Source organism: Podarcis muralis, chromosome 14, assembly GCF_964188315.1.
Source record: "Podarcis muralis chromosome 14, rPodMur119.hap1.1, whole genome shotgun sequence".
NCBI classification, from domain to species: domain Eukaryota; kingdom Metazoa; phylum Chordata; class Lepidosauria; order Squamata; family Lacertidae; genus Podarcis; species Podarcis muralis.
The window spans coordinates 12,951,050-12,962,915 of NC_135668.1; the positions used below are offsets into that span (position 1 = coordinate 12,951,050).

Genomic DNA, 11,866 nt, shown 5'->3' on the forward strand with positions numbered 1-11,866 from the left:
GGGGGTGGGAAGGACTGGCGAAAGCGACGGCTCCTTTCGTTAGCTGAATTAATGAAACGAAGTCGTAATATCATGAGCAGTGGTGAAGAAGCCCGAACTCTGTAAACTGTGAAGCTTTTTGGAAATACAGCGAAACAAAACCTCTTCGCCCTGGATTTTGATGCCTGAGATGTGTACTTTCAAGGCTCCCCTAATTTTTGTGGTTGTCTCCTGTTTAAAACCATATTTCGCATTGCGTTTAAATTGTTGTAACCTGCCCTGGGGCGTTGGGGTGAAGGTTGCAATCCTCACAATATGTAGCAATAATAAAAACAATAATAAATATTTTTAATAATAATAATAGCTGCTTACATAATACGGTTTGGCATAGGTGTAGCTCTTTTTATTTATGTTATATATACCTCATTTTTATTCTGCCCTCCAAATATCTCAGGGGCGTATACATGATTTTGCTATCACAACAATGCAACAGGGTAGGAGAGGGCAACTGACACAAAATTACCTACTGAATTTCGTGGCTGAATTAAACCCTTTATCTTCATTTTCCTCTTTTCTTTGGATCCAAACCACTTTCTTCTCCCAGAACCCATCTCACCTGCACGCTCCCTTACTTATCGGGACCTAAATATCCCACCTTGGATATATTTTACTTATCTGCTCCTCGGACCCCCAGTTTCCTCATTCGGTGTTTCTTCTTTTTTTCTTTTTTGGACATTAATAATAGAATTCTAGAGTTGGAAGTGATGCAGGAATATGCAGCGGTCCCATACGGGGATCAAACCTGCAACCTTGGCATTAACACCATGCTCTAACCAACTGAGCTCTCCATATGTCTCAAACAGGCAGGGTTGCAGGTAAATACTGAGACCACCTCAACTCATAAAACAGCAAGGTGGTGGACCATAACAAAAGATTCCCACATGGTAGGGTTGATGTTGTCATGCCACATTTGCAGACATCTTTGTAACATAGAATTGGTCTGCTAACAGGCCTAGTGCCTGAAGCCAGCTCCCTATACAGCACATCCTTGGGGATCCTGCCATCTTCCATTCTGTACTTGACCAAGCTAGTGTGCAAGACTCAGGGGGGCTATGTTGGCAAAGTTCCAGGAGGACAGCAAAGTTCCAGCTTGCGTATTAACCTAAAACGGGGTTGAAGGTTCTTTTTCAGCCTGAGGGCAACCTTCCAAGTGCCAGAAGCAAAAGGGGTCAGATGAATGAAACAAAATTTTATCTTCAGATAGTAGGCTAGTTTCTACACACCATCGCACACCCCTCTCCTCCATCCAGACAAGCAAGAGGCATGATGAGAGTTGGCACAGCTATTGGGTGGGGTGAGGCCACTGCAGAATCCCTGCAGCATCCCTGCAGAAGCTGGCACCTGTGTGTGGGGGGGGGGGGCACCTGGTTGTGCCTTTTTGGAATTTTGCGCCCCTGCCCCCCATGCTATGCCACTGCAGGCTGGAAAGGCAGAGGGAGAGACATGTTTTTTTTTCTGTTTCGATCCAAGGCTGTGGCTATGAAACAATAACCTTTTGGGATGTTAATGCTGTGAATCCCTCCATCGTAGGCCCAGGTTATATATGTGTAAATAAACCCATATATCATAAAGACCCCACAGTCTCTGCTGTGCCTCATTCCAAAGGAAACACAAACCCTGGGTGAGTGCCTGGAACCCCTGGAATCTTGCACCGCGCCAAGATTGGGGTGGCATGCTGAAGCACACTAGGACGTCACACTACTCAACGCTGCTCCCACTGCATAGCATTTTGCTGAATCTGGGTGAATATTTGTCAAGCAGAGAAGTTATTTGCTGCTCACAAAGTGGTGCTTATGCCAACACAGAAAAGGTTGGCTGTAAGATGAATGCAAATGAAATAGGAACACTATTTGCAAAAGGTTTTGCAAGCTGTGAAAAACGTTCCTTTCCTTTTTGTGTGTGTGCAAGCACAAACTAGGACTCCAGGAGCAAAATGTCCACCTGTACAGAGTGAGGGTAAAGACGCTTGATCACATTCTGTTTCTGTGATGGTGTCATGTAGTGAAATCTGATTAGTTACATGGTTCCATCGCAAAGACATTTAAAGCACCACAAATGCTGTTCTGATGTTTTAATCTCTGGTGTTTCATTTGTGGTTTACATTTTGCACATTGTATGTTTTTATTCTGTAAGCCGCTAAGACAGGACAAGGTGAAAAATAGGGCAAAAAAATTTAATTAATAAATTCTATGAAGTAATTAGGAATCAAGCCCATCTCTAGCCATATCCCGCCCACGCCCCAGCCCTACGGCTCCATTGGTGGCACTGTGGTCTAAACCACTGAGTCTCTTGGGCTTACTGATCAGAAGGTTGGTGGTTTGAATCTGCACAACGGGGTGAGTTCCTGTTGCTCTGTCCCAGCTCCTGCCAACGTAGCAGTTCGAAAACACACCAGTGCAAGTAGATAAATAGGTACCACAAGCGCCATAACTCTCCAGTGATTTGACTTTATCCCTGAAGGCACATACTTCCATTGTCTCCCGAGACGGATGGATGCTAACAACCTAGGAATGCTCCCCGTTGTTATTACACACCAACAGCATCAGTGTGTGAAATGCACAGAAGCAGGACCAGCAGGATCTAGCTGACTTCCCATGGTAAGCGTAAGGTTGTCAGGGTGATTGTCTCTTTAATTTTGTGTTATACCACACTCCCTATCACAGCCATTTTGTGTTAAGCTATGCCATTTTGTGGTTGGCACATCCAACACACTCTCAACTTCTGGAATGTGCCCACTAGTTCAAAAAGGTTGGCGACCCTTTCCATAGTGGAACAAACCCCTAGGAACCTCTTCCTCCTCATTCATTCTCTCATTTATTAACAAAATTTATATACCAATTATGTATGGAATTAAGAGCTGGACCATAAAGAAGATTGCTCACCGAAGAATTGATGCTTTTGAATTATGGTGCTGGAGGAGACGCTTGAGAGTCCCATGGACTGCAAGAAGATCAAACCTATCCATTCTTAAGGAAATCAGCCCTGGGTGCTCACTGGAAGGACAGATCCTGAAGCTGAGGCTCCAATACTTTGGCCACCTCATGAGAAGAGAAGACTCCCTTGAAAAGACCCTGATGTTGGGAAAGATGGAGGGCACAAGGAGAAGGGGACGACAGAGGACGAGATGGTTGGACAGTGTTCTTGAAGCTACCAGCATGAGTTTGACCAAACTGCGGGAGGCAGTGGAAGACAGGAGTGCCTTGCGTACTCTGGTCCATGGGGTCACAAAGAGTCGGACACGACTAAATGACTAAACAACAATATACCGTTTATTCATCAAAAAGCTCCATGTGGTGTCCATAAAACAATATGAAATATTCACTGAAAATCCCAAAAACTGAAAACAAGTTAACCTAAAATTTAGCAAAACATAAACTCATCAATTTCCCCCCTTACTATACACACACAAATAAAACTTTGTGTTGAAATCAAATTCTTATTCTGATACTCTTCTTGGTTCTCATAATCATGGATATAAGATTGGTATAAGCTGTTATCTGGAATTCCCACAAGAACTGGAGGTCTGTGTTTTCTCAACCAATTCTTAGCAGCCATAGCAAATGACTTGATGCAGAATTAATAGCAGATAAATATGACGGATGGGTCTGTAATTTCATCCAGCACATTAGCAATGCCACACAATTCCAGCAAATGGTTCCCCAATGGGTGGTTGAGCTATGAGGATACTGTGGAGATTAAATTATCGTTTAAAATTGTGCCTGGTGTTTATTCATGTTAATATATAAATCAACTTTATGGAGTGTTTCCCTTGCTCCTTGCTTAGCTGCAAATAACGATGTGCCCCATAAGGTAAAATCAAATCAAATATTTGGGTGCTGGTGTTGTTTTTAACTATTCAAGTGAATGATTCTCTCATTTTGCTGCCAGCTGTTTGTAAATTTCAGGACAAAATCTGGAAACAACCTCCTGGTTCTCATAAATTCCTGGAAGGATTCCTTTTTTCGGCAAGGGAGGCGCCAAAAGGGAAAATCCGCTTCCCACTGAAGTTAATAGGGAAAACAGCCTCTTATCTGACTTTTGTAGGTTGCATTTACAATAGATTCGAAATCACCGGGGAAGGGGGAGGGACTTCACACGCCAATCCATCTCCCCTTTCGTACAACGGGAAACATTTGGCACACGTCGGATTCCGTACAACATGGCTGTTCCCCACAACGGAGCAACCCAGGCGAAATGCGAAGTAAAAAATAAATAAATCCAATCCCACCTGCCCATCCCACCACAGTAGAGCGGCTGGCCATTGCTCGCTTGCTTGATCGATCGATCTGTCTGTCTGTCTATGCATTCAAGTCGGTTCTTGCCCAGCACACTCTCAAATCGACCCAATGGAAGCTACTGCAGCTTGCTTTAAATAAAACAAAAAGTTAAATAATTTGCACTTGATTACTGGGGGAGTGGGGGCGATGGGAGAAAAAAAACACATCCTTGGGAGGGGAGCGAGAGAGAGATCGGCATCCTCCAACTTTGCGCCTTGTCCATTTCAAACCCCCTCCCCAATATTTGTCGACTTGGCAGCCAGCATGGAAAGTGGGGAACTCCCACGCACCTCCCTCCCCTCCCCCCGCTGGACGGCTTTCTCTCCCTGCCCATAAATAACAACCCCCATCGCCGCCTGGTTTTCTCCCCAGGTGCCTAGAAGCTGCCGAGAAACCGCTTCCCCAGAGATGCACATTTCCGAACAACAAGCTTTGCAAGCAGGATTGCAAGCAAATAGGACCCAGTCTACCGCCGCTGCAGCAGCAGCAGCTGGGAGAGCATAGCAGATTTGCTAATGCCTCGCACGTAGTGTTTTGCAGGAACTTCAGATCAATCTGGATGGTGGGGAAGAGAGGGGGAGCCTTGGCTGCACGATAATCCAGCTTTCATATTGCCCACCACCTCCCCTCACATTTCCACTCCACCCCACGCCCCTCACCATCAAATTAAAAGCTCCTGAGCATCCCCAGGTACTTGCCAGCGGTGCGTGTGTGTGTGTGTATGTGCTCGGGAAAGGACCCTACCCCACCCCACCCAGAGGCATCTAACCCGGCTGAAGGAACGCCCATAGCCGAGTCCAGATTCTCGGATGCTAATGTGGTTAGATGTAGCCGGAGTCCTGGCGATGCTCACGTTGGGCGGGAGCCCCAGAAATCCTCGCAGGGCTCCCTGACAGTTTGGGACCTGATCCTCTTTCTGAGACCTTGAAACTTCGGCAGGTCGTTAGCATGGGGACACAGGATAAGGAGGAAAAGGGTTTGTACTCTCAGGATGTCTGACTCGGACGGGGGTGAGTGGGCTGTTTTGTGCGGGGTGGGTGGCGGCGGAGGGGGGAAGGCTGTGTGTTGCTTTGACACACAGCTCGGGCGAGGATGGGTGAGGCATCCATCTACCATGGCTCTCCGGCTGGACTTAATGCAACAGGATGGCATTGACCTTGGTTAGCTGGGCAGTGTCGATTTCCTCCCTGGCAACGACGCCCAAGACTCGGTTGTTGCTGCCTGTGCTTGCTACCTCTCTCTTGTTATGACCAGGTAATGTCTAGCAGCCGAAGGTGGGAGGGGGATTGCTGGAGATCTCATTTTGCTTTTGTGCATAGAGCACCTAAATCAAGGATGCTATTTGCAGAGGGGGTAGGAAAGCCTGCTGGATGCTGGAGGATTTTTAGTGGGTGTTGAGCAACCCAGGTCCCTAACCATATTTACTCGACAACAAGTCCTGCTGGTGGTTGCAGTGGGGTTTCCTTTTAAGTAGGTGTCGTGAGGATTGCAACCGGAGAGAGAGGGAGTCATATCCCACGAGGCTTCAGATGCAAGCGACGACTGGCTTGTTTTTAAAAATGTACATGCTGCTGCATTAACCTATTCAGTATATGCATGCATACTGTACTAGCATGTTAACAAGCTAGTCTAGCCACACTGACGCTAGCAGGTTCCCCAGCAACACATCATCTCCTTCCGCTGCCCACAAAAGGCAAGTATTATTAGGGCATAGACAGCGGTTGGTAAACGTACTAGACAAGATCTCTCATCAAGGAAGTATAGTTCATTAGTGTTATGTATTGTGCCTTCCAAAAGGAAAGTGTTGCCTTCTCTGCAAGGTAAGATTTCGGTGGTTCGTGTTTGTTGGCTCAGAGGCAATCTGCTGTTGCTCCAAAGTGGCAAAGAATTTTTTTTGCAAAAGCCAGGCAATACCTTACAGGAGTACCATAAAGGCCAAATCTGCAAGATGGCTGTCCACACAAGGGATGAGGGAGGAATTTGATTCTGTTCACATTTAAAAGGGAATCTATCAAATTTCTACTTTCTGAAACAAGATGAGAACTGAAACACCACCATCCATTGAAGTTTCCACATATCCAAATTTTGCAGTGCGGTTCTCCAACCAGCCAGGCTTTCCATTATTAAAAAAAATAATATTTTAGGGGAAATGTGCATAAGGAATAATATGTTGGTAAAAATGACATACAAAAATGCATTCTATTAGGAAAAATGCTTGCAAAAATGTGTGTGTTAGTCAAAAATGTATACAAAAATGTGCATATTCGGAGAAATTTGCACCAAAACGCTGATAAATTTTCATGAGGATTAAAAAAAATAATCACAATTTGCTGCACAAATCTGGAGAAATGAATTTATGAATGGAAAAATTAGAAACTGGGAGAACCAGAATTGACAGATTTTTTTCCATCCCCAGTCCACACCTCAAACAGCGCAGTGGCAACACCCACATTCTAGCACCCTATTGATGTTGGATCTTAACTATTCTACATAGAAGATATGTGTCATCTTAGAGCCATTCCAAAATATGTGCAATTGCAATAAATGCACAGTTGCCACTTATTTGCCGCTGGAGATCTAGGCATCTTTCCTTCAAGTAGTATTTGGGTTGCAAAGGTATTGCATTACCTCAGTACTGCTCAAGGCACAACTGACTGTCAATGGGAAAACACACCTTTTCCCCTCAGTGAGGGTATTGCCTGCAATTGATGATTGGCATAAGAAACAAACAAAGCTGTGTGAGTGTCATTAGGTGTGGCCATGCCCTAACAACTTTGCAGTGCACTACTGTGCATCTTTACTCAGAAATAAGCCTCACTGTGTTCAATAGGGCTTTCTCGCGGGAAAGGGTCCATAAGATTGCAGACTTGTGCGAAGTTGTGCACTCCTTGGCTTCAGCACTGGAACACACCACACTGAGACAGGGCAACCCCACCCTGTTTGGTTATGTGAGAAAAGGCTGTAGCACAATTGATGCTGGGATGGGGGCATTGCTATTTATAACAATGATAATGATCCATATGACATTTTCCTGTAAGCGTTTAATTTAAAGCACTTTGTACCCATTACCATAGAAATCCTTACGGCATCCCTGCAAATCAGGCCTATATTTACAGATTGTAGACAAGTGTGCTGATTCTGGGGGTGAGAAATAGTTGTTTGCCTATTCAGTCATCCTAACCATGCCTACTCAGAAGTCCCACTGAATCCAGTTGGACTTACTCCCAGGTAAGTGGGGTTAGGATTTCAGCCTGTGATTTCCAGCTGGGGATCTCTCAGTTCATGCGGTTTACCATTGCACCCACCCAGCCAAGGAGGGAAGTCTGCATTTCCATTTTTATTCTCTGGAAAGGTCCATAAAGCGATCCTTTAAATAAAAATAAAAATAAATCAGGCTATCAGATAGCAATGAACCGGAACAAGGAGTACAGCGGCTGCTTTTGACCTTCACAGTCACGAATTCTCATTTCCAATCCAGTCTTTGAAACTAAAGTAGATGATGAAATATGATTATAGCTCTGATGAAATATTCCCATCCCTTTTTCATCTCCTTTCTCGAAGAGATCTGGGTAAGTCTTTCAAGGATTGGTTTCTTCAGCTGTTGCTTTTAAAACCTTATTTTCTCCTGTGTTAAGCTACTCACTATATGTGTTCAGCGATATATTAACAATCCTGTGCATGGCAACGCATAGGAAGAGTCCTGCTGGATCAAGTCAGTGCAGGATCCTGTTCTCACAGTGGCCAACCAGATGCCTGTAGCAGGATCTGCAGGTTCCAGCAAGTGGTATTCAGAAGCATACTGCTTCCAACAGTGGAGGTAGAATACAGTCATCAGGGTTAGTAGCAATTGATAACCTTCTTGTTAAGTTGTGGGTGAACGTATCAGACGACACAGCGATTCTTCAAACAGCTCTTCTTTATTCAGAGGCCAGAACAGAACTGAACTGAAGGGCTCAGTCAGCCTGCTTATATAGAGCTCCAGTACAACGTTACTGTAGCAACTTTCTAAAACTATCCAATCACTGAACGTCTCTTTTGATCCTTCATTTGCATAACTATCTACAGTATCCCCCTGCTGGCCCAGGGTGAGAACTTCAGTACATAACACTTCTCCTCCTGGAATTTGCCTAATCCTCTTTTAAAGCCATCCAAATTGGTGGCAATAAGTGCCTCCCATGGAAGGGAGCTCCATAGTTTAGCTATGTACTGCGCAAAGAAGTCCTTTATTTAGCCTGTCCCCAATCTCCCAACATTCAGCTTTGTTGGCTATCCAATGACTACCCAAAGGTGGATGTACACATAGGGGGAGGGACAGACGGGTGCTATATATAAGTCAGAAATTAAATCGTTATAACAAAAGAAAAGGAGAAAAAAACCACTATGTAAAATCGCATAGAAAAGTTTTTTGCTCTACAGCGCCATCTGGTGTTGCTTGTTTATAACACATTCAAAACACGTTCGTTTTTTTTACTAATGTAGCTAAGCCCCAGGTTAAGTTGGAAGAGCCGTTGTTGTTAATTTCATTTCTATACCGCTTTATATGTTGTTGAAAACTATCTCAAAGCACTTTACAACCTACAATAGAGCATCAAATAAAACAATCCAGAATAAAACATTACCGAAGAAAGTCAAGTATACATTCAAAGCAATATAATTAACAGGAAACTAAAATACTATCTTGAACATTTCAAAACAAAACATTACCAAAGGAAGTCAAATACAAAATGCACATTTGAAGCAGCATAATTAGCAGGAGAATAAAATATTATTATTGCTGCTGGTGTTGCTGCCAACCCTGACAATGGTGGTTTGTGGTGGCTGGCAACTATAGAAGCTCAAGCTGAATGACCTGGGTCTGCACTAAGAGACAGCCAAGGTGGTCTGTAAACTGTAGTTCAGAGACAGAACATCCACTTTGCATGCAAATCTGTCTTGCGCTAGCAGACAGGTGAGTTTTCAATTTGCACAACAGAGGAATCCAACAAAAGAATTGCACTAGCAGAAACTCATTTCACAGCAGATTGTACAATCTACCATATATTGCAAATGAAGTTACCAGCAACATGCTTGTGCAATTTCTTGTGCAGCCACATTCTGCGAGTCCAAACATTTTGCCAGCAGAACAGGTAGAACATTAAGTGACCCTGGATACAATCCACAACACACACACGTGCACATGCACTTTAGGTGGGCCCACAAAAGTCGAATAAAACATTCAGACATAAAACTGCATTTTCAAATCTCCCCTTTTGTGTTTGCTACAGTATTATTGTGTGTTATTGCTCTGATATAGAAAACATGCCAGCTAGTAGCTATCTCATTCCTTCTGAAAGAGACCTGAATTCAATTCAGCACTTGCCTGTTTGTACCACAACTAAAACAGCTCAATGATTTAACCTTTTTTTAATGTCTCTACAGCTGTTCAAACTTCAGGAAAGCCTGGAAGTGTGCCTTATATGAATGCATCAGGTACCATTTATCAGTTACAGTACATAAACTTTTAACTTGCTTTGGTGATTTCACTATGTAACTAGTTCTTTCACTTAAAAAAAAATATCTAAATGAAGAAATTGTTTTATGACCTGCACGCTGACAAACATGGTAATAATAATAATGTTTTAACTTCTATACAACTTTTTTTGAGTGTTCAAAGTACAAGGCATACCTTGTTGTTGTTGTTTGTTTGTTTGTTGAATTTATATACCGCCCTATACCCGGGGGTCTCAGGGCGGTTCACGGAATAAAATCAAGATATAAAACCACAAAATACCTAATAAAAATAAAAACAACAACCCAATAGCCCAATAGAAGTTTAGTTGCAAGACAGACCATTGTCATCATTCTTGCATTGCAGATATTTGGGACTGTAAGCAGGCTAAGGATAAGAGGCAGAGACCTTAGCCCAATGACACAGTACATGCAGAAAGTTGTCACAGCAATCCTTTGTGCCTTCAGTTAAAAGGATCAGATGGCAAATAATTGAGACCCTGTTGGAGCCCCTGGAGAACTGCTGCCAGTCAGAGAAAACAGTATTCGGCTAGATGAACAAAATGTCTGACCTTGTATAAGGATAGTGGGTTACTGGGATATTAAAAATAAAAAAGGTAAAGGACCTTTGGATGGTGAAGTCCAGTCAAAGGCAACTGTGGGGTTGCGGTGCTCATCTCACTTTCAGGCCAAGGGAGCCAGTGTTTGTCCACAGACAGCGTTCCAGATCATGTGGCCAGCATGACTAGACTGCTTCTGGTTTCAACGGAACACTTGACAAAAACCAGAGCACATGGAAATGTCATTTACCTTCCCGCCACAATGGTACCTATTTATCTACTTGCACTTTGACGTGCTTTCGAACTGCTAGGTTGGCGGGAGCTGGGACAGAGCAACGGGAGCTCACCCCATCGCACGGATTCGAACTGCTGACCTTCCGATCTACAAGCCCAAGAGGCTCAGTGGTTTAGACCACAGCGCCACCCGCTTCCCTTACAGCTTGCTTACAGCTGGTGTTATACTTAAACTAGGAACTTCCCAAATCACACTTTTAGCCATTAAACTAAAGCAGCTCACTCACTATTATGGCAGACTTTCTCCAATTTTGCAGGGATTTAGGCAGCAGCCAAATGCTATCTCTACAACCGAAACATGCCTCCTGTTTTTGTTCGCAGGCGGAGAAGTGAAAATCTCGAAAGCCCAGCAGGATGTGAAGCCCAGAGATGAGCAGTAACTACTGCAACAACGCGTCATTGAGCATGAGTGTCAACGAGGTGTCCACCTTTCCCCTCACTCTGGAACAAAAAACCGGCTTTGCCTTCGTGGGGATCCTGTGTGTCTTTTTGGGACTTCTGATTATCAGATGCTTCAAAATCTTATTAGACCCTTATAGCAGTATGCCATCCTCCACGTGGGAGGATGAGGTGGAAGGGCTGGATAAGGGGACGTTTGAATATGCACTTGCATGAAATACTCCAAAAAACAAATGACCCTGCCTTAATTCTTATGTGTGTTTTTTCATTTGGGGTGGAGGGATGGGGAAGGGGCCCTGGAATTCCTTAGTAAGGACGCATTTGTAACAGACCTCTATGTTTTGAAGACACGGGGGTGGCATTTTTGCTTTGTTTTGTTAAATAAAGGCTTTGTTGCAGATTCATAATCATTTTCACGTGGTTCCTGCTTTGGCATGCTACTGTGCAGGCAGTTCATTTTTTCTGGGGGATACGCAGGGGTACACATACCCCTAAACATTTTGTGAATCTAAGTTTGGCCTCATTGAAGGGCAGTATTTCACTATGAGTAGGAAAATGAGAGTACCCCTAAACTTTTTTTTTTTGGGGGGGAGCACTGTGTGCAGGTAAGAACGAAGTGTGCAAAGGTGTGCCAATAATTGTGCAAATGAGAAAGAAGTCGTGAGGAAGGAGGACATTTAAAGCATGGGTAGGCAAACTAAGGCCCGGGGGCCAGATGCGGCCCAATCACCTTCTAAATCCGGCCTGCGGATGGTCTGGGAATCAGCGTGTTTTTACATGAGTAGAATGTGTCCTTTTATTTAAAGTGCA

General features: G+C 44.0%; 1 protein-coding gene across 4 annotated transcripts; it reads left to right on the forward strand.

Moving 5' to 3' along the window:
- The first annotated feature begins 4,728 nt into the window (after nucleotides 1-4,728).
- CTXN2 (cortexin 2) lies at nucleotides 4,729-11,463 on the forward strand. Of its 4 annotated transcripts, none has more exons than XM_028706943.2 (3): nucleotides 4,729-5,006; nucleotides 9,735-9,785; nucleotides 10,979-11,463. In XM_028706943.2, exon 3 carries the CDS (start codon nucleotides 11,027-11,029, stop codon nucleotides 11,270-11,272), a length of 246 nt encoding a protein of 81 aa, XP_028562776.1. In that variant the 5' UTR covers nucleotides 4,729-5,006; nucleotides 9,735-9,785; nucleotides 10,979-11,026; the 3' UTR covers nucleotides 11,273-11,463. The 4 variants fall into 4 exon arrangements, with proteins under 4 accessions (XP_028562776.1, XP_028562775.1, XP_028562773.1 ...); XM_028706942.2 differs by lacking the exon at nucleotides 4,729-5,006 and adding an exon at nucleotides 5,031-5,326; XM_028706940.2 differs by lacking the exon at nucleotides 4,729-5,006 and adding an exon at nucleotides 5,031-5,292.
- The last annotated feature ends 403 nt before the right edge of the window (nucleotides 11,464-11,866 follow it).